The sequence below is a fragment of the Corvus moneduloides genome, chromosome Z, assembly GCF_009650955.1.
Source record: "Corvus moneduloides isolate bCorMon1 chromosome Z, bCorMon1.pri, whole genome shotgun sequence".
Taxonomy (NCBI): Eukaryota; Metazoa; Chordata; class Aves; order Passeriformes; family Corvidae; genus Corvus; species Corvus moneduloides.
Window position 1 is genome coordinate 38,722,379 of NC_045511.1, and position 23,332 is coordinate 38,745,710.

General features: G+C 41.7%; 1 protein-coding gene across 1 annotated transcript; it reads left to right on the top strand.

Moving 5' to 3' along the window:
- The first annotated feature begins 3,299 nt into the window (after positions 1-3,299).
- ISCA1 (iron-sulfur cluster assembly 1) lies at positions 3,300-10,595 on the top strand. Its single transcript, XM_032096654.1, has 4 exons — positions 3,300-3,646; positions 5,777-5,830; positions 7,542-7,647; positions 8,117-10,595. The coding sequence occupies exons 1-4, from the start codon at positions 3,566-3,568 to the stop codon at positions 8,263-8,265; spliced, it is 390 nt and encodes a 129-aa protein (XP_031952545.1). The 5' UTR covers positions 3,300-3,565; the 3' UTR covers positions 8,266-10,595.
- The last annotated feature ends 12,737 nt before the right edge of the window (positions 10,596-23,332 follow it).

The following is a 23,332-nucleotide window of genomic DNA, read 5'->3' on the forward strand; positions in this document are numbered from 1 at the left end:
AGCAGGGCCTGGCCGGGCCCGCTGGCCCCCACACGGGGCCTGCAGCCACCTGTCCCAGCGCCGGAAACGAGAGAGAGCTTGGGGGGGAGTTTGTCTATTCTTAAATGTGGATCACAGAGGCGGTCACAACTTTAAGTGGCTCAAAGAATTGTCCATATTCAAACTGGCCAGCTGATAGGTTCTATCAGGTCCCAGAGGAAGCTGTAAGCACCCCTTGGCAAGGACATCCCTTCCGGGACTATGCTTGCTAACCCATGACATTATGTAAAAAACACATCTGCGCACTTTCTGCCAAGCTCTCCAGAACTACTAAGCCCAGAATCGGGGAGCTGAAGTAACTGAGGTCATGAGACTGAAATGTGTTTCTTGTGCTTGGACTTCATAAACACGGATTTAAAGTATTATCTAGCATATTTAAGGATGCTGGAATGTGGAAATGAAAAACAGGTACTTGTTTTCCTTCTGGCATAGCCATAATTCAAAGTAATGGCATGAGTCTCCCTGTACCAAGGCTATTGGGGTTTCTTGCACGTGAAGTCACTGCAGCCACCAGGAGCTGGGGAATGGCAGTGCAGTTCACCCAGCAGCTTTCAAGCTCTCCTCCCATTATGCCTCTGCAGGGATTGAGAAGGGCAGCTGACCACTGCACAGCCATCCTCTCACCTGGCCCCAGCAGGGCATAAGCCTGGAGGAAGGGGCAGGATCCTGGTCAGTAGGAGAGCAGACACAATGCATTGTCTGTGATGGATCATAGCAGTCACTGGTTCCAGGTCCTGTGCACTTCACTCAGGGATTTGTCCAAACTGGATCACTCTGCACATGGGTTTTGCCTGCTGAGCCAAAGCTGCCTATGGAATAGCCATATGCTTTGTTATTTTAAAATTCTTGCCTGTGTGACAGTCAATAAATACTCGCATTCACATTTTATAGGTGGGACACTATGTACTCATGGGCCTCTGTTGTTCCCTAGTGTGGGAAAATGCTTGGGGATAAAAAAATAACGGTATGGAAATTATAGAGGAAAATAGGGTTGCTACCCCCTGCATGGAACAGGGCCAGCATACCTGACTTCCCACTCACTTGTACATGCTGAAGAAGAATGGAGTAGAGTACATTGTAGCCAGGCTCTTGCAGAGGATGGAACTTCAAGCTCCTTTCTGGCTGATAAGCTGCACAGGAGCTGAAAACCAAGGGAGATAAAGGAAGATGTGCTGTTGTCGAACTGATGCCTTAAGAGGCCTCCTAGAAACAGAGACTAGACAGGAGTGAGGGAATAAAAGACGTATTTATTTGAAAGGCCTTCAAAGGTACACCCCAGGAAGCCTGAAGCCATTCTCAAAATGGACCCCAAGACGGACCCCAGGTCACGAGTTCTTCACCCTTTTATAGGTTTGGTTCATTTGCATAGCAGGGTTAATTCTCAAATTAAAGCTTCAGTTTTCCCCTCAGTTTGCCCCCCCCCCCATCCTTCGTGGCTCTTTGGTTTATACTTTTGGCCTAGGACAGTCTTGGTGTCCTTGGAATGCAGGGTGGGACAGGCTTTGTTATGTCTACCTAGTATGAGAGAGCAGAAATTAACAGGCTACAAGAAACTTCAGAGTTACACACCAAGCAGTACAGAATTTGAAAAATATAAAAGTTAAAACCTAAGGCATCAGAATCAGCAACTGTGGTTGTGAAAAACGAGGTTCACTCTCCTGTTAGAATTTAAAGAGTTTAATATAAAGACAATAAGAGACACATAAAATAAAGCAAAGGGATAACGGCCGGGTGCCTTGGCGCTCTGCCAAGAGCACACCTGATGCTCGAGGTGAGTCCTTTTTATACCATTTTTACTGTCTGTTCTCTATTCATATTAAAACTTTTCCAGGAACTGTTCTGCATGGCCACTCCTTGGGTCCGCCTTTTTAGAGCATGCGTAGTCTTCGGCCTTGTGGTTTTATTTCGATTCTTGGGGTTGGGCCCGCTAGGTAAGAGTCGATGGTAGGGTGGATCTCTTAATTCTCCAGGCAGTCAGGGCTGATTGCAGCTTTGGGCCTCTTTGCCCCCCGGGCAGAGCGGTGATAAGGGCTCTCGGACCCTCCTGGCCGCCCGTTCTCCAGCGGAGCAGCCTTTGGGCCCTTTTGTTCTCTGGACAAAGTGTTGATTAGCAGCTCCTTGGACCTCATCCTCTGCTCCCTTGGAGGTTATCTTACTTGCTCACACTTGCTAACATTCTTGCTAAAACGAGAGAAAACTACATCCACACAGCAAAAAGCATTTCTAGTATTATATAATATCTACCTTAATACTTTGCGAGAAGCCAATACTATAATATATGTTTATACCAGTGGTGAAATCACTCTCCTTAGGCTGCCACATTATGTGTACTGAGATATCCCCCCCGCCAATGTACAGCCACCCTTCACTGAATAAGCTGTATGACTAGAGAGCCACTCAAGCTCCATTTAAACATAAGAAAATAGTACAAAAGTGAATTCAGAAGGGTGAGAAGTTAGGAAAGACTCCATTGTAACTTCTGGAATCAGTTGACAGGCTCAACCTCTCTTCAGTCCCATGGGGACAACTATTGGGTAAGAACAGTGTTCTGTGAGTGCTAAATGCTTGTCTTGAGCTCACTTTTGTCAGGGATTAGAGCTTTTTAGTATATTGCTTTGAATTAATATATTGCTTTGAATATGTTTTTGCAGTCAGCTACTATCACCATCAATCCTTGAACCTTAACATGTCAGAATTCTAGGCTGCATCCACAGCAGCAGGGCCAGGGAGGGGATTCTGTCCCTTTGCTCTGCTCTGGTGAGACCTCAACACTGCATCCAGGACATGGAACTGCGGGAGTGTGTGGCCTCCTCTGCACTAAGTTGATAGGACTGCAGCCACCACCCTTACGAAGACAGGCTGAGAAGGTTGTCTGGAGATCTCATGGCAACCTTCCAGTATCTGGAGGGGGCCTACAGGGAAGCTGGAGACAGACTCTTTATCAGGAACTGTAGTGATAAAACAAGGGGGAAATTTAGACAGGTATTAAGAAGAAATTCGTTACTGCGAGGGAGGTGGGGCACTGGAACGGCTTGCCCAGGGAAGTTCTGGATGTGTTCAGGGCCAGTTTGGGTAAGGCCTTTACAAACCTGGTCTAGTGGGAGGTGTCCCTGCCCACGGCAAACGGTGGGACTAGACGATCTTTAAGCTCCATTCCAATCCCTTAACACTCTATATTCCGTAACCTGTTGACTTGACCCTTCAAGGGCGCCGACAGACTAATCAATTATTAAAGGCTTTCAGAAAAACCTCTCCTTTCCACCTGACACCTGGGCCGCTGTTTTGGCGCGGCCTCCGCGAAGGACAGAGCGTCCTGGTCGTCTTTGCTGCTTATCTCGGCGTGCAGCCCCGCTGCCTGCGGAGCCCCGCCCGCCCTCAGCGGGGCCGGGGCCGAGGCCGCAGCCGCAGCGGGCCCGGGCGCCAGGCCTAGGGGGCGGAGGCGGCGCAGCCCGTCCCCGCCCGCGGCCCGTGCGCGGTGGCGTCACGGCGTGCGGGTGGCGCTGCCCATGGCCGAGGGCGCCGGGCCATGGCCTCGTCCGTGGTGCGCGCCACGGTGCGCGCCGTCAGCAAGCGCAGGATCCAGGCGACCCGTGCCGCCCTTACGCTGGTCAGTGCCGCGGGTGGGCAGCGAGCGGGACCCGGGGGCCCGCGGCACCTCACGGGTGCGGGAGCTGCGCCACGGGCCCCCTCTGGCCCGGGCAGTGAGTCGGCCCCTGGCGACAGCGGGGGGGGGCACGGGGACGAGGACGGGGACGGACCGCTCCGCCGGGCTGTGCCCGCTCGGCCGGCGTCGGTAACCCCAGCGGGGCGGCTGCGGCGGCCGGGCTGCAGAGGGGTCTGCTTGCCCCTGCCGAGTTGAGAGGCGGAGGGAGCTCCTGCTCCTCGCCAGTCCCGCTGGGAGGAGGCCCCGCGCTGCGCCGCTCCGTCTGCGGAACCGTGGAGTTCCGGGGCAGCACCGGTGAGGCCCCTGCGAGCGCGGGGCCTTGTGGCATAGACACCCCCAAAAAGAGTATTTAATTAAATATTTTTTTAAAAGAGAAATGTGTTAGCTACGGAGGCTGACGCGTAGGTTGTTTCCAAGAAGGCTTTACATCCTGTTGTTAATAATAAAGGACGTGTATTCTGTACCAGCGCCGTACTGGAGAGGCCAAACTTGAAAACATGGTGTTCGGTCATAGGTTGGACTCGATGATCTCAGAGGTCTTTTCCAGTCTCTGATTCTGAGAGAGATCACTGCAGAAAAAAGTGCAGTCAGTTGTTCCGTGGAGGAACAGGGGCAGATCGAGTGCACACAGTTCAGTCGTTTGTCAGAGTAGGTAATTCCTGCTCAGTGGGTCTCTAACAACAGGACTGGTAGCGGTAATTCGAAAGGGTTGTCTACTGCAAGTCTACTTGCGGTTTGCTTTGTGTGTTTAAGCCGGCTTATAGTAAGAACTTCACATAACTAATGCATTTCTTGGTGTCTTAGAAATTTGTAGGCATATAATGGAAATTTTGACATTTGCGTTGTGTTCTTGCATTTCTGCATCAACTAGACCTGCGTGAATGGTGAATTTTATCTGGTGTAAAGTCACAGGTTCCCTTTAGGTTAACAGGGAGAGAGAAGTAGACCATGAGCCCTCTATATCTAACTGATTTTTCTCTGCAATGTGTGTGTAAAAAAATTTCCACAAGAACAGAGCTACTTGATTGAATTATGGTAGTTATTTTGGGGGAAAAAAACCCAAAGAAACAACATGGATCTTGACAGGCTTGAGAGGTGGGCTGATACAAACATCATGAAGTTCAGCAAAGGGAAGTGCAAGGTCCTGCACCTTGGGTTGGGGCAATCCCAGGCACACCAACAGGTTAGGTGGAGAATGGATTGAGAGCAGCCCTATCGAGAAGGATTTGGATCTGATGGTTGCTGAGAGGCTGGACATGACCCAGTGATGGGCACTTGCAGCCCAGAAAGCCAGTTGTGTCCTGGGCTGCATCCAAAGCAGCATGGGCAGCAGGGGAGGGAGGGGATTCTGCCCCTCTGCTCTGCCCTGGTGAGACCCCACCTGGAACACTGCATCCAGCTCTGGGGCCTCCAACATAAGGATGTGGAGCAAGTCCACAGGAGGCCGCAAAGTTGATAAGAGGACTGCAGCCACCTCCCTTACAAACACAGGCTGAGAAGGTTGGGGCTGTCCAGCTTGAAGAAGAGAAAGTTGTCTGGAGACCTCATGGCAACCTTCCAGTATTTGAAGGGGGCCCACAGGGAAGCTGGAGACAGACTCTTCATCAGGAACTGTAGGGATAAAACAAGGGGGAAATTTAGACAGGTATTAGGAAGAAATTCATTAACTGTGAGGGAGGTGGGGCACTGGAACGGGTTGCCCAGGGAAGTTCTGGATGTGTTCAGGGCCAGTTTGGATAAGGCCTTTACAAACCTGTCCCTGCCATGGCAGGGGTGTTGGAACTAGATGATCCTTAAGGTTCTCTTCCAACCCAAACCGTTCTGATATGCTGATTCTAACAGCCAAACCCCCCAGTGTTAAGGATTAAGGATTGAATTCTTGAGGTATCTGTTTGCTGGCAGTGTGGGTGAGGAGAGGAGTGAACAGGTGGTGTTTTCTGTATCAATTAGGTTGAGCAGACATCTGTTTTACAGCAGTGTGTATCTTACATGCCTCAACTTTAATACATGCAAATACTCATTGCAAATAAACAAAAACATATTAAAACTTATATGTGTGCTTCTGTCTTTCAGACCCCTTCTGCTGTCCAGAAAATAAAAGAGCTTCTGAAAGATAAACCTGACCATGTAAGTATAATATAATAATAAGTGTGTAGGGTGTGCAAAGGTATTAGCACAACTCATGATTGCAAAGCATTTCTGGTTAACTTAGAAGTTTGAAATGAGCACTGAAGTGTTTGTTAGAGATGTTGACATCTTTTTTTGGTGGGGAATGCATTAGCTTATTTGTATATCCAGCTTTGTTTTGTTACGAAATGAAATGCAGCAAACAACTGACTGTAATGACATTTCACTGTACTGTTACTGCTGAGATTAATAAAGCTGGAAAAATTTTAAGCTTCAAGTATTTTTGAGATACATTTTAGTGGAACCCTTTAGTATGGCATAGTGTTGACTTCTGATAGGGAGAGAGCTCTTCAGCTGTTGATATTAAGACGTTATTATTTAAGTTCTTGTAGGAATTCTCATTGTGAAGTATGCAGTAATAAAGTTATATTCATATGCATTGGAGAACTTCTAATTCTGAGGAAACTTGCCAGGCAGTCTGTTTTTTTAACTAATCAGTGTTTCACCAAATAATGAGTTTGTCATCTTTTCTTCCTGGGGGAAAGACACGCAGAGGCTTCTTTTATAACCGTTGTAAAAGCAAACATTAGCTTTTTTTTAACAAGTGAGTATTATTTCAAGAAGAACATTTCTTTTATTAACAAGCCCATTGTTTCTTTTTCTTCCTGCACATCTGCAACTAACTAGACTTACTTGTGCTAATGTTTTAAACCATCCTAAGGAAGCCCTGGGCCTACAATTGATACAGTCAGTCATTTCCTGGCTGTAGATGGTGTTTGCATTTTCCAGCCCATTATTTGTAGCAGTTCCTGTAGAGAAATGTATTACCCTTAAAGGGTCAGATGCAGTTTGTCTTGAGGTCCCATTTGATGACAACTGTTGCATTTTGATACATTTTTATCACAATATACGGACATCGATAATAAAATTGCCTCTTAGTTATGAAGCACTGGTTTGTGGAAGGTGATACTTCTTAAAGATTGTTACACACAAATAGTTTTCTACTTTGTTAAAACTTTTTCTCAGTTTTTTTCCTTACATGGATGCTCTTTTTGTCAGACTTGTTGAAGGCTGTGAATGTTACGAACATTGACTAAGTTGGCTTTTAAGGCCAGTTAAAACAGTACACATACAGACATATTTGATTTAGGGAGGGGTTTGCTTTTTAAGTGAGACTGGCAATAAAGGTAGTGAAAAATCAAAGTATGTTTTTCAGAACTTTGGTTTAAAGTAAGTTTTCTGATGGTGTCATTACAACAGTTCTAATCCAGTAACTGCCCTTGTTTTGGCCTCACAGCTTCATAATTATGTTACTGTCTATAATCTTGTCATAGTACCTGAATTAGCATCTGAGTAAACTGTAGTTTGAAGTCACAAAAGTATCTGCCTTTGAAATTTGACCTTTTTGAGACCAGGTTCCTACAAGAGTCCCAATGGTTCATTACTTCAAAACTTTAACATACTGTAGGGCGTGATCTGCAGCAGCAAGCACCAGATGTTTTTTTTTACCGTGGCAGTCAAATTTATAAAAGAAAAAAGAAAAAGTTATCTCTTAATCTGTTAAAGTAATTCACTTTTGCATTTAGGCAGTGGAGAAAAATAAATGTCAGCATTTCGTTGTTCTGCATACTTTTTAACTTGCTATTCTGAATAGGTTTTAAAAAGGAAGTCATGCATGTGGTGGTGTTTTTTGTTGTTTATTGGTTTTTAGGTAGGTGTGAAAGTAGGTGTTCGTACAAGGGGATGCAATGGACTTTCTTACACATTAGAATATACAAAATCGAAAGGAGACTCTGATGAAGAAGTAGTTCAAGATGGTGAGTTTCTGGTGCAGCAGCACAAGCTTCTCGGGTGGTGGGGATGAAACCTGGTCATTTTGAGAGAAGAAATCTGTGTTGTCAAAGTTTTGTGCATCTTGTTGGATTCACAGACTTTAAGAAAGGTATGAAATGGGTTACCGTCTGTAATGCATGGGAATTGCGTACTGAAGCTGAGATTCGGTGCCATGTTCTACAGCTTATTTTCCTCAGCATCATTTTTTTTTGTCCCCATTCAAAATTACAGACATTCATGTGCACACCCAAGTAACAGTTCCAGACTTTGCCAGACTTCTATAGGCAGATTGAAAACAGTGATGAAAGTGCCCCACATTAGGCCAGGGAAACCAAGTTGTACTGGTAGTCTTCATATTTAGCTTCCTCTTTTTTTTTTACTGGTCAAAAGAGAATTTCAAAGTGAATGATGGTTTTGCTGTATGTAATTTCTGCTTTTTCTCTTGTTTTCAAGGCGTTAGAGTGTTTATTGAAAAGAAGGCACAGCTGACACTTCTAGGAACTGAAATGGACTATGTAGAAGACAAACTGTCCAGTGAATTTGTCTTCAATAATCCAAACATCAAAGGAACGTGTGGCTGTGGAGAAAGCTTTAACATCTGAAATCTCAGGACTACTTCTTTGACTTTGAGCAGCCCAAAACACTTACTATTATGACTCTGAGAAGCAAATGCATTTTCTTCAGGTTTGTAGGCTGCGTAAAGTGGGGATACTATTAAGAAAAATAAATTTAAATATTTGAAAATGTAAGCTGTGTGTTAAATTCCACCACTGATGTAGTTACGCTGTAATTTGTGATGAGTTGGGATCTAAAAGGTAAGAACAGTAAGTGCTGCAGTAACATCACTGTACTTCCACTTGCCAAGGAAATAAAATCTCACTGTTCTTCCTCTGTCATTTTCTTTGTCAATCCTACTCATACTTCCCCATTCAAAACCCATTTGAAAGAATATATTGTGTTCTGCTTTGATTTGGGGAAAACAAACAAACGAATGAACAAAAAATCTCAACCATTTCTGTGTATTTATAAGGATTTATATATACAAGCACACAGTCCTTGCTTATTTTGTAGTTTTCCAGTGCTTTCATCTTTTTACAAGTGCATTTTCTGGTGGTTTATTTTCCCTTAAATTCAGGGAAATAAAAATGTTGTTCATGTATTAATATAGTGGTAGACTATGGTAGCACTGGTATAGAAATGCTTCAAAGAGGGCTAGCCTAATTTTAATTATTTTCCTTTCTTTGTTGAAGGCACAGTCCCTGCTGTACTTGGTCATTTTCAAAACATGAAGTATCTGGCACTGGAGGGCTAAAAAGTGATACACAGGCCTTGTTTTTCACATTTCAGTTTCTTTTCTTGCCTCAATTAATTTGCAGAGTTGGTAAAACTGCCTCCACTTTCTCATTCCCCATGTTCACAGAATGTGCTCTGTTTGCACCAAAATCTATGAACACTTCTATTGAGAGACAAATGTCAGATTTCTCATTACTTTTTTTTTTTTTTTTTTTTTGGTAATCATGCATGCTACTAATTTTGTTAAGTGTTTGAACTCTTTTTCATAACTCTTTAGGTAGTAGAATTTTTTCACCAAAGTTTATGGTCACTTGTGTTTAACTCCTGTCTTGAGGTTAACTTGATAACAGGAGAAAAAGCATTTTTAATTAGAAAAAACCCCTTAGTATTTCATATTACTTTTAAATTAACAGAGACAGTAATTAAAATACTGTAAGAGGCCATTTTTTCTTTGGAATTTACTTAATCAGAAATTTGGTTTTGTAATCAAGTGTGTTTCAAGTTTATACAGTCTTCAGCAGTTATTCACTGGTGCTGAGACAGAAGCATAAATATCTCTCTAGACCTTCCCAACACCTGGTATGAGAAAGGAGCTGTTCTGCCCTTTTAACTCCTGATTGTCTGGAGATTACATGGTGCAGCTCAGGTGCTCACTTGTGCAGAAAATAAGATATCTGCCTGAGCAACAAATTTGAACAGCTGGTGAAAGTGGTGCAAATAAAAAGTAGGGGACACAAGGAATCTTGCAGGTGTTGAGATGGAAGTGATCTAAGAGCATTAGGTCTGCTTGTTGAAAATCCACAGGTCATCTTGAGGCGGACAGTTGTACCCACATGCCTGTCACCAACTGCTGGAGGTGCCGGATTGCACCTACATTTTGGTTCTTCCCTCTGCACCTTTTGCCAGGGCAGATGGAAGAATAAAAATGAAAAAACAAAATTAGGCTTCATCTGCTTTATGTAGTGCACAGGAACAGAAGGTCAGAATTACTTACAGTCTAACAGTAAATACTTGAATTTTGGTTGTATGTCACCTTTTGATGTAAAGACACTATTTCCTTCAACAGTCAGCTGTTGCACACAGTTACTTTACATAGTGATTCAGGAATTAGTGGTAATACACTGGTGAAGTGCTTCTATAGTGACATAACACTTTTCAGGCTTGCCAAACAAAAACATGGAGTTCATGTGACATAGTTGCATTACATCTAAAACTCCAAGCTAAGGGCATTTCTTCAGATTGCATTTCTCTGCTTCTTGCTAGAGAGAAGACTTTGAATGTGGTAACACTGGTGGTTGCTAAGAGTGCTGGTGCTTACTCGTTTAACTTGTTTTGCAGTGGAGGGGATTGGTATGAAATTTATTTTAGACCTGTGGCATGTACAGCAATCATTTTTGTGTGTTTTGTGTGTATGCCTTGAATGAAAGTTTGCACTTTTGTACCCCCATGAAGTAATCATCTTAAGTTGTCACCTTACTAAGATAACTAATGCACAATGTGTTAAACTTCTGCTAAAGTGCTATTTACAGTTGCATACAAGCTGTATAGTTTTGTTGACTGGTCCACTATAATTTTGTGCAACGATATATGTAGAGTCCTCAATTATAATAATAAATATAGCCTGTTGGTAACCATGAAATATTCCTATCTTGAATGATTTTTTAAAGTAATAAAAAAGCACTGGGGGAGAGAACAGGTTTGTGTGCTGGGATTACAAAGTAGTAACAATGCTGTTGTTACCTGACTTAATATTTCCCCAAAATATTAAATATTTCCAGATATTAACAGCATTGAAATGGCATAGAAACATGGCAAAAAAAAAATAGTAAACTGTGTACATAAGATATTTACACATACTGGAGGACTGTGCTGTTAATGCATAGCCTTCTGTTAAAATTCATGACACACTATTCTCAGGGTAAAAATTCTAGGAGACAAGATAAATATATTTTGAAGGCTTTTACATACCAAAAATCATTGTGGTATGTTTCAATGCAGGATAATGATTTTGATCAAAGTAACTGCTGATTTAAAATCTGTTTTTTTAAACTGGTTAGGCATTTCCAGGATGAGTCAAAGGGAATTCTTCACCATTCCACTTCAGTGCTTTATCATGGCATTAATGCCCTATGGTATACTATGTCCATGACACATTTGGGGTTTTCTCTTAGATACAGTCTGTCCACCTCTATAAAGATTCCTTTTCCTGTTAGGTGAAGATTCTGAACAATAGAAGACGAAGTAATGAATTCTAGAAAAACGTAAGAGGTCGTTGATACAATTGCATATTCATGATGTTAGAGAGAGAGAGACAAATCTTTCATACAGTCAGGAGCCTGGAAAGGCTTTCTGTTGGAGATCTTACAGAAGTTGACAAAAATGCTTGCTCGACCAGGTCAGTATCCCTGTTCCACCCAGTTTTATAGCTCTTTTTGGATGGCTCAGGAAGAAGATTTTATTTAGGAAAACATTGAATAGCTCAATATGCAAGTCAACTGGACAACAGGTGATGGGACAAAATAAATAGGAACTACAAAATAAAAAATTAAGATTCAGAAACTGAATTTTTCATGCAAAAGAAACTTTTTTTTTTTTTAACTTAATTTCTATATGCTGAAGGTTGCTTCCATTGATTTTGTTGATTTTTTTATTGTTGTTTTGATTTTTTTTTAATTACTGTAGTTATTATTCTCCCTGTTTATTTAAATCAGCACCTTCACTATACCAGCTATACCATTATTATACTACTGGCTGCCTGACTGTTCATGACACAAATTTTTTATGATGCTAGAATTTTGCAGTTTCTTCTTACAGAAGAATTTCGTAGTTGTAGATGTGGCAGAGTGTGCATCTCTGTCTTCAGCTCAAAAGAACCCTCAAAAGAGTACTTAAATTTAAAATGAAAGAATACTTGGAAATTACTTTTTCTCGTGACCAATACAGCTTTGTGTCTGTAAAGTGATCTGCCAAACAGTGAGCATTTTGGGCTGCCATGCACTTTACTGCTGCTTTTAACACCTAAGAGATATCCTGCTTCAACATGGTGAGGAAAATGTACTTAGGGCAATTCCACATGCATTTGGGCTTGAACAGCATTTGAATAGCAATTTTTGTATGCGATATCTGGCACTTTTCTTAAAGAGAAGTACAGCAAGGGAAGATTAACCACTCCATTTTAGCAGGGTCTTCACCCTCACGTTTTATGCTCCCTTTCAGTGGGCTGTGCCTCAGTCTGTGCATGCCTTAGCGGGCAGCAGTGCGCCCCAAGCTCCTCACACAAGAACCCAGCGGTCCCAGACCGTGTCTGTCTAGGGACAGGGTCCAACCCCACACAGACTGAACTCCAAGGGCTAGTTCGTGGGAACAGATACCTGCTGACACTGGGTGGCAGCAAGTTTCCAGTCCACACGTTTCAAAAGGCAGATCTCTTTCCTCATGCTCGTGTTCCAAGTTTCCTACTGGATTTCCTAAATACCAGAGCACTTTTGCCTATAGTGGTGAAAAGCATTGTTCAGCTCTGCTGCTTGTCTTTCTTGCATTCTGTTCTGTGCTTTGTATCTGTCCCTGACACCTGGCAAATGATCACAGAAATCCAAATGGCCAAATCATTTCCAAGATCCTGATGGAAAGAGAAGCAGAGGAGCTTTCTGACCAGCTTTAGCTTTTGAAGCATTGGGTTTTTTCAACATTCCTCCTCATCTTCACAACTTCCTAGTAAGAGATAGGATGGCATTTGGCTGGCACTGGATTCTGGACATAAACTAAGGGATATACACACTATTAACAGCTTCCTTAAGTTCACCTTCTTCCTCTTAGTGATCTGTTTTATATATGTACCATAATAGTATTCCAGAAAAATTACATTTTTAAACTACTTTTGTACAATTCTATTAAGGCATAATGCAGAAAATTAGAGATTTTTTTTTCACAGACCAGTTGACATCTGCACTCTGTTATAAACATTATAAAAGATATGCATAATATTATGTATCAGTTCAAAGGAAATGTACTCATCATTATTGTGGCCTATTTGGGAACATGGTTCTTTGTCTCTTGTGTGATCATGCTTTTAGCTTCATACCCAGCCTGTGATTATTTTTTATACTGTGTTTAGATTGCAAGATTTTTTTGTTCCAAATGTAATTTGTTTGCATTGTATGACGATCAGTTGCTACCGAACTGCAATTTTTATCAAAATTTGTAGTCTTCAAAAAGTTTAAGCAACAACAACAGAAAAATTCAGAGTTATCCATGTAATATATTTTTACGGTCCTGCACCATCAATGTGAAGATTTTACAGTATGCTTTTCAAAAATTGTTGTCATACCTCACAAACACTAAAAATTAGCAGCAAGGTACCCATGTTTTCTGGAGCAAGCGCACATCTCTCTTCTGTACTGTACAGTTAGCAATAAGATCTAACAATTGGGATGCTACAGCATGTAACAAACACAGCTTGCTTTCTAATGAGCCTATTATTACCAATTGTTCACAAATAGATGCTGAAAAGCAAAATGCTAAATCAACAAGAACAGGAATGAGAATCCCACACAGTTTCATATCTGAAGATGTCAAACAATTCTCTAATTCAAAGTAAAAAATACCTGTTGCTGGAGGGCACAGGGAAGTTGGTCTGCAAGCCATTGCAAAAACTTATACTTCCTTATGTGTTATTGCCAGTTTCTTTGATACAAGTATTTCAGGGGGAGAGAGGGGAAAGAAATGTTATGCAAAATACAACACTTTAGGAAAGAGAAAAGACTCCAGTCAACATTCAAGACTTCCTCCATGTCTACATTACACAATTCTGATGCTGAGCAGTCAGTACTGATAACTATTTATGGATCTCTCAGAGTACTACAAATGGGATTATTCAGAAACCACAGAACAAAAATTAAAAGAAGGAAAAGTCTGAATTCCAAGTGCCAACTCGTGGATATAGGAATTCAGACATTAGTCTCTGAAATAATTTGTAAGTAATAGAAGCATGACTATCTGGGATATGAAAAAGGATAGTTTTCAAAGGAGAAGTAGGCAAAGAATCTGCTGCATTTATTACACAAAACATGATTTTTTCCACAAAATCATGACAGGAAATATTAAAAACATATATAAGTCCTACAGGCATTTGGGAGCACTTTCAGGTCCATGTGCATAGAAGTAGTCGATTCTTACAAGCTTGTTAGTTGCTCCTAACATTGAATTCAGTGGAAAACTTGTCTTGGATTTTGGTGGGATCTGGATTCACGTATACAGTTTTCTCCTCTCAAATTAACAACATAGTACACCTGCTCTGAAATGTATTAAGAGGCTGTTTTTATGAACCTGCTATAGCTAATGGCTTGGATATACTGTGGCCACTCTGTGCAGAGAGATTACCATACCAGCGCATCTTTAGTCCCAATTGAAAAACAAAGGGAGAATCTGTGCCAAAGCAATACTTCCCATATTTCTTCCCTCCTCCCCACCTTCATTACTACAAAGTACTTTAGGGTTACATATGCATTTTTCATCTATTACCCTGTGTGTGTGTGTGCGTGTGTGCATGCACATCTAAGCAAAACCCCATGGCTCTGAGTGGCCTTTCTGCATAGCTTGGGAAAAACTAAACCAATTGCTTTAACTCTTGGCATCTCACATATAGCATCAAATCTTCAAGAAATTATTTGTCAGAGGCTGTATATTTTCCACTGTTGCAATACTTTTGGGTAGGTGAGTCATCACCTGAAGACTGCCATAGCATACACTCCTTACATGCTTGCATGTCAGCTCCCTCAAGGAGCTGAGAACTGTTCAGGCAGCTGGTTTCAATTGGTTCTCACACTGTCTCTGCCTAGACATTCCTCAGAGGCCAACAGGGACAAAATCAATACCTAGATGACAAAGGAGGTTTTAACACGGGGACAGACTGAAACGAGCTGAAATAAGATCTGTTTTTTGCTTCAAATAGCAGATGTAACATAGGCAGCATCAGTTCAAACCTGTCTTCTTGGATCTGCCAGCAAACCCACGCTTCTAAGAGTGTGCAGTTGTCAAGTGTTGACATCTAGCCACTGGCTTTGTGACTGAGACTGGCAAGATGAGTGCCAAACAGTAATTATATATGAATTATTTTACCTCATGACTTTATAATCAGTCAAAATCACTCTATTCACCCCTGTGAGAGTAGAAGTAGACCTATTTTTCCTTTTTTCTTCTTTGTTTTTTCCCTTGTTTTTTTCCTTCTAAGAAATAACAGCAACAAACAATGTAGGCATTTGTCAAGTGTAGATATCTCACTGAAAGTGTTGGGTACTGAGCACCAGTTTAAATTACAACATGCAGAGGTGAGTGTTCTGGCTTGTTACAATGTACTCCCACTTATTCTAGAGAAAATGTTGTATTATATGTATGCGTTAACATAATACATATCTTTTTGCCCATGGCAGAAATGCCTATGTGATCTTCCACAATCTGAGGAGATTTCAATGGAACGGTGAAGATAAAAGAGACATTTCAAAAAATTTTGAGAGAAACAATTTACAGACCTTTCAAGATACTAGAAGGAACAACTCAGAAGGCATGCTATGTTGTCCCTTTGATTTTTGAGTATTCAATAATTTTTTCTGTTTATCTTTCATATCCTGGTCTGCATCATGAATTTGAATGGAAATTACTGCAGTTCAGCAGAGAAAGCAAATAAAGTTGACGTGCCGTAGGCAATTTAAAAAGTTACTATTATTTTTAATTATTCTTCAGACTGCAATACTAGCTGGAAATTGAGTTTGGAGCATGACTTTCTCATGCTGTACCAACACAGCAGAACAATATGACTCTCACAAGTGTTTTAGTGTTCCTCAGATGTGGAGCAGCTGGAGGGAAGCATAAACCTTCAGAAAAACAATGTGCTTATATTTTTTTGTCTCTGCAGGAACATGGTGTGTATGAAATGTAGTTTGTATTTCTCTGTTCAATGTAATTCCTAGCCTAGAGAGACTAGCTCAGTTAACTGCTATCTGAGATATCCCTGGGTCAGATGTGGTCCTGAGAGTAGGCATGTTCTACGTTAACCATCCCACTTAACTTACCAGGTTGTCCCCTGCCCAGGCTAAGGAACTGAAGTCTGTCCTTCCTTCTCTCTCATCCTTTCATTTCTCTCTCTTCTTGTTTTTGTATATTCATCTCTCTCTATGTATTTATCCACTGTCTTCTACCCTCTTTCCAGGCAACACCTTAATATTTTTTCGATCACTTTTCCTGTCAGTCTACTCTTACTGGTCATGAAGGAGTCCTTGCGTCCAATGCCCAGGAACAGCCCTTTTCTTTTATTCAGGAATAGATATCCCAGTTGTATTCCTCCTTTCTCTTCAATTCTCCTTTAACCCATCAGACTTTCCTGTTTTATGACAGAATTCCCTCAGTCCCAATGACAAAGGAGATCTTTCTGCCTGGTCCACAATGTGTCTCCAAGTATTAGCAACACCTTTGGTTGGCCTGGTTACCTCAGCTAATCAATTTGTACAATGCTGTTGCCTCAGCAGAGATTCTCTCCTTGCTAGGTACCCGGAAACAACTACAGCCAGCTGGGAGGTTGATCCATTGCTGGGAGCTTCCTGGTAACTGTGCTCTTCGTCTCTCTACACCATGCAAATAAATTATTCCTTGGACACATATATGACTGTTCAGCAGAGTGATGAAAACAGTTACTTCAGCAAGCATGGGTGTGGTCCTGCTGCACGGGATGGTGTTTATGGAGAAAAGAATGCGGAGCTGCCTTAGTTGCCACCACTAGCTGTTCTCTCAGAAATCCCAATGAGTGAGAGCTGTGTACTTCAGAGAAATACTCTAAAGGTATAAAGTGTTTTTCTCAGATGCATAAGCGGTATGATACAAAGCAGAGTGAAAACCTCAGTGGGTTTCTACTTTGTTCAATTTTAACTGTACCCCCACACAGAGACTGGCAGCTAGGTGATGAAGTATTGCTTTGTTGGTTTTTTGGTTTTGTTTTTTTTTTCTTTTTCATTTTAATGATCAGAGCTGAAACCCCTCGAAGTTAATGAAAGCCCCCAGACTTCGGTGAACTTTTTGATCAGGACCATAAAGTGTGAAATGGGTCCCTTCTGACCTAGGAAAGATAACTATTCAGTGAGTATTCTGGCCATTTTCTGATAATAGCTGTTCCTGATTTAGAGATAGTTTGAAAGGACACGTAGCTTGATTTCCCAGACATGTGCACTCCCCAGGCATGAGAAGGAGCTTCTTCCAAAAAAAAATGTACAGAAGAGTTCTAGCTGCAAGAGAATTATGTACATTTGCTGTAGAAAATATTTAGAAGGAGGTGTTTTATTGCTGCCCAAAGGCAAGGCTGTGCCTTAGCTCCTGCAGACTCCTGTCTCTCCCTGATACTGGTGTAACGCTGGAGAGTCCTTCCCTTGCAAAGTGATCTAAAGAATCATAAAGCAAAAAACCTCGGATTCCTTCTGTACATAAAGCCACACTCAAAACATGAATCTTACCTCTCTTTAGATGAGTTCATACTGTGGGAAAGAAATATGTAACACAAATTAAGGCTTGTGTAGATCTTTGAGTAAGTGCTTATAACACGAAAGAAAACCAGTGCTTGTATTTCAGTGGTAGCATTGTAATACTTGATCACAGTATGTAATTTGTAGGAAAGATTTCCTAGTATAAAACAGAGACTGTGTCACTTCCAGGAGATCAGCTTAAGATGTCTTTATTAATTATGTTTGAAATTCACGGACAGGCTAAACCAAATAAAGTTGTTCAAGAGCCTTTGGAGAAGTTCCTGGAGGGAAAAAAAGGGAATTGGGAATGCACTCTAACCTGTGTTTTATATGAATTTATTTCATTGATGTAGTAGTTCTTACAGTAAACAATTTAATACAAATTATTCTAACATCTTTGCTGAAGCTGAGTAACTAAAAGTTTTGTAGGAGATACATAGTCTATTTTTTCAATTTTTCAGTATCTACTACACTTACTGAGGAACAATTGGAGCTATTACCCCTCACCTGTAGCTACCTTTGTTAAAAGATCTGAGACTTTACCTTTCAGTGATGGTTGTGATGTACAATGTTTAATTCTGAAGTGCTTTATTTCATACAGGGTGCTGGAGCTGGCTCAATGCACTCTGCCTGTCCACTGCAGGGGAAACCTTGCTGTCTAATGTGAGTCTCAATTCTGCTACACAGCAAGATGATTAAAAATTATATCTTAAACCCCCTCCCTCTCTTTCCTCTCTTCCCTCTCCTCCCACAAATACCTCTAGTCAAGTTTTCTTTAGCTTTCTGACATTTCAGACTTACAAGCGTGGATTCCTGTGAAACAAATAGAATCCATAAAAAAAAGGGTTCTGTCCTCTTATGGCTGGCTGCCACTATTTCTGATCTAACAATGCGGTCACACCAGTTTTATTTGCTCCGTGATCAGTTGTCCTGGGTTGCAGTGTATTCTATTACCATCCCCATCAGCTGTTGAAACCAGGTGGGGCAGTGTTTCCTTGCCTCCTCCCCCCAGACTATCTTTCTGTTAATGGCCCATCATTGTCCTGTCGCCTGACTCAGAGATAACTCCCTCCGGACTATCTTCTGTTAATGAGCCTAATCAACACTTGGCCTCATGACTCATTACCCCATTGTGAGATGCTCCACCCAGAGGGAGGAACCAAGCATCCCATCGTGGATATAAGCTGGGACTCTAAACACCGGAGACAACCCTTCCCACTGGATTTCCAGAGGACAGGAGCTACACAGCCACCATTGGACTTTCTGAGGAAGAGCAGACTGTTTTACTACAGGATCACTGTTTCAGAGGACTGCAGCTACCATTCTACCAGACTGCTACCACCACCGTGCCTAACAGGGTGTCAGGTTGTACCTTGACTCTGTCAGTTTGACAGTGTTTTCTTTTACCTTTTTTCCCCCTTTTCTTTAATTTCCATTAAATTGTTATTCTGACTTGGTGCCTCCCACTGGTTTGTTTTCAAACTAGTACATCAGCACTGTAACAGCTTGAGTTACTAGGAATGCCTGGGTTTCAGTGGGCTGTTTTTTCTCTCATCTGAAGGACAGCTTCACTGTGCAATTACCATGGAGTGAACAGACAACCAGGCTCTTTTGCGAATTATTTATGAAACACAAAGAATCAGGGACATTTCTTACATTGGAAGGAAGTGGTCCATCCCCACCAGGACTTTATAATCCTCGCTGACACCTTTCTTTATCATTGTGTTTTAAGAGTAAGGTGCAGCAGTGGTATGATGCAGGTTGAGTTTCACTCTGCACAGAGCAGAGCAATGAAGCTGTGAAGGGTCTGGAGCACCAGTCGGATGAGGAGCAGCTGAGGGAGGTTGTTTAGCCCGGAAAAAAGAAGGCTCGGGGGTGACTTTATGACTTTTTACAGCCACCTGAAAGGAGGATGTAGCCAAGTGGGGATTGGCCTCTTCTCCCAAGCAGCAAGTGACAGGACATGAGGAAATAGCCTCAAGCTGCACTGGGAGAGGTTCAGGCTGGACATCAGGAGGAATTTCTTCATGAATGAGATTGTTAAACATTGGAATGGACTGCCTAGGGAGGTGGTGGAGCCACCATCTCTGGAGGTGTACGAGAAATGACTGGACACAGAACTTAGTGCCATGGTCTAGTTGACAAGATGTTGATCAGTCAAAGGTTGGGCTCAACAATCTCAGATGTCTTTTCCGTCTTAAAAGATCCTGTGATTTTGTTATGTGGTGGAATAATTATTTGCCTAGTACAGATTTGCTACAATGTCTATCAAGTTACAGTACTCAACAATTTGTCCTAACATATAACATATTTCTACTTTTTGTTAGTTTGTGTGTCTGGTTCTAAGGCACGGCTTGGCTGTGGCAAAGCCTGACAGTGTTCCCTGACAGTACATTCATGAATGGATTTAGAAATCTGAGTGGGGGGTTCACTGGCTGTCCCCAAGCTCTCATAAACAGACACTTGGTGACTCTAGCTGTGATCATAAAAAGGGCAGAGAAAGAGAAAGTTTCAAAGACTTTTACAAGGTAATATCGTGTTGTTGCTGTCGTTGTTTTCCCACTGTGCAAGTCAATATTCCTGTCCTGTTAGTTTTAGCTCATAGATGGGGTTGGGTCTTTTTCTGTGATGTAGCTTGGTGTTTCTGTTTTGTTATGTGCATGGTGCACATACATGCACTGGACAGCTAGCTGCTTATAAAGATTAAAGCCATTGTAAGGAACAAATACATGCCTGGAAGCTTAAATATAGACACTGCTCTCCTGAGGTCACACAGATGAAGTAACACAGCTGGAAATAACATTCAAGAGCTATTGGCTTTAGTCTCCTTATTTGTGCCCTGTAAATAATGCATAGTTCCAAAGCAAATATAAATTCTCCTTCTCTTGCGTTCTTGATTGTTAAGTCCCTGTGCATTGCCAAAGCAGCATGAACAGAACTACATCTGAATGACTGTCAGAATTCACAGTTGTAAATTCTATGTAATGCAGGTGTAAGACCTTGACTGTAGTTTCCCAAGGCACTGCAGAGAATAGACTCAGAGGGTGCAGCCTGTTGAGTAAAAGCATGATGCAAAAGTCAAGAGTTGGAGGTGTGGCATAAACCACCGCAGATACACTGAGGTTTACAAAAGCAAAACTGCTAGGCTGTGCTTCAAATTGCTTTGTGGGGTTGCCTTGTGTACCTATAGGGGACATTTGCATGGAGACACCTCAAGACAGTCCGGATTCTCTTTTCCACCTGAAATGGCAATCTCTCAGAAAGCAGACATAGGAAAGTGTTACAGGTGTAGCTGGGAAATCTCTCTTTTCTTTAAAGTTTCGGAGATTTTTTTTCCTGACAAGGTGGTTGGCCTATAAGGGAAGATTTTGAATATTTCCTTCTTTCTGAGATGGCAGTGTAATATTAGCAGCATGAGGGGCACACAGATCATGCTCAGCAGTAAGGCTGCAGGCTTGGAGTACTGCTGAGCAGCCACTGGGGAAAAAAAAAGTGAGAACCTGTTTGTGCTCTCCCTATGTCCTGGAGTATACTGGAACAGGCACAATTCTGTTGGCAGCAACAGCTTGGGAAATGGTTTGCAGGTCTGTAATTGCTTGTACAGGCAGCTAATACCAGGGTCTTAAAAATCAAATTCACACAATTAGGGAAGAGAAACAATCAAGGCAATTAGTTCCTGCTTTCTGCTCCTCAGGCAGCAGAAGAAACGGTCTGTACTAAGCTATGCTCCAGTAGGTTGTCACATTCTTAGTTGAAGTATATTATTTCAAACACGTTATTTTTAGAGCCTCCAAGTCTATAAAGGCCTTTGGATGTTGTACCAGAGCCAAGTCTGACTGCACTTCTAAAAGTGATATCCACAAAAAGCTATTCAGGGTAGTGCAGTGGGTGACATGCAGATCTAATGCAGCTCTAGTCTATTTTGGGCCAGCTGTGCTTTTCTGTGCTGCAGAGCTGCTAGCTCATGAAAGGTGCTTGTTTATTGCTGGACCTAAGGCAGACCATGGCTGTGCAGAGGACTGTGAATTTACTTCAGGAATTAGCCTTGGCATGCCATAAACAGGCAAAAGGTAACAGATCCTATACACAGTTATGTTTCAAAGATTGCACGGATTCCTCTTCCAAGATACAGCAGCAGGATTGCATCACTGTGCCATGGGTGATGCATTTATCACTGCTGCTCCAAATAGTCTTTTGCTGTCCATTTGCTACACAAATTCAATAATAGGATTAGCCCTGCTAGCATTACACTTTCCACTACTGTTACTGTCTGTATCATTAGTCCCCATGAAATAATTTAATCCTCTAAAGACATGATGGAACACAATATTAAACAGTACCTCTTCTCAAGGAAAACTGCAGTCACTGGTGAGAGAAGAAGACAGGTGCACATATATGTTAATTTCTGTCATCACAAGGCAGGTGGTAGAAGCAAGGGCAAGGGATTATCCATAATAAAGTCTATACCTTTCCAGCTTTCAGAAAACAACAAAGCAATCCAGACAGAACATTATTTAATGCAGAGGCTTTGATGAGATCTTGTCATGGAGGATGAATACTTGCACAACAGCTCTGCTGCCTGCCTCTACAGTATCAAGAGAAGAGGTTCAAAAAAGAGATCCAAAAAAGCATGAGGACCAAAAAGAACTTGGAGACAGCCAATTTGCACCAAATTATCCATGTACATAGAACCCCAAACTGTTGTTTTCACATGTTTTAAAAGCAAAGGATCCAAAATCATCTCTCAGGGTTCTAATACAAAATGTCAGTCTTTTAGAGGTATGAGTCACTTGGAAAGCAAAGTAGCATTAACATCCATTGTGCAGAGGTGGCAATGACATTGTGAACTCTTCAAAAGCTATCATCTTTTTTCCTGTCAACATCTCAATTCTTGAACCAGAGAGTTCTAGAAACAAAATAGTAATTTTGTGGTAGTGATGGCATAGATTGGAGTGCTGGTTTTTTGGGGTTTTCCTGTTTGTTTTGGTTTTTGTTTGTTGGTTTGGTTTTTTGCTTTGGTTTGCTTGTGTCTTTGTTTGTTCTCAGCTGGTGGTAATAACCCTTGCAGATGTAAGCTTTGGCCCTTCACCCAACAAACAAAGGGCAAAGGAAGCTCCCAGAAGATGTGATGCCCTTTCCCTTATACATACACTCAGCTTTGGAATGCCTTGTTTCCTAAATCTATGTTGTTCTAATGTCTAGGGAGATTGTGACCACAGATGTATCATGCAGTCCCTGTAGCTGTGTGAATCAGGGTCAGCAGAAATGTAATGAACTATTGCTTCTGATTACGTCAGTATTTATTTTTCTATGAGAAAGGGTAAATTTTTATATTTGTCTAGAACAGTCTAGAGCCCAGGGTCTCAGTCTTGCTTTGGTGAATTGATGATGTTAGCATAGAGTTGTTTGAACAGCCTGAAAAGCGGTTTTCCACTGTACATTATTCACTTCTACAGTCTTTATGCAGAAGCTGTCAGGCAGTTTAGTAAGCACTGGAGTTTTCTTCACTTTAGACTGAGGATAAAATTTGGCAATGCAACAACCAGTTGTCTGAAGACAAATGTCAATCATTTTGCTGAATTTTGCAAACATCTTAATTTTGTCTCACCTCTTTGTCAGAAGGAACATGAAGGATGTGTTCTGCTAACAGTAGCAAAGTAACCATGAAGGATATAACTCAATGGTGGTTTTTGATGTAAAAATTTTGAGTGGTTGTTAAAAATTACAGTAGCATTTTTATAGATCAGCTTGTTGATCACATGTTTAAACATGTACATGAGTGTTCTCTCTTTCAAGAAATGCAGTATAAGATTTGACAGACACCTATACCACATATTTGCTACCATCTGGTGGCTATCTCCACACACTGTAT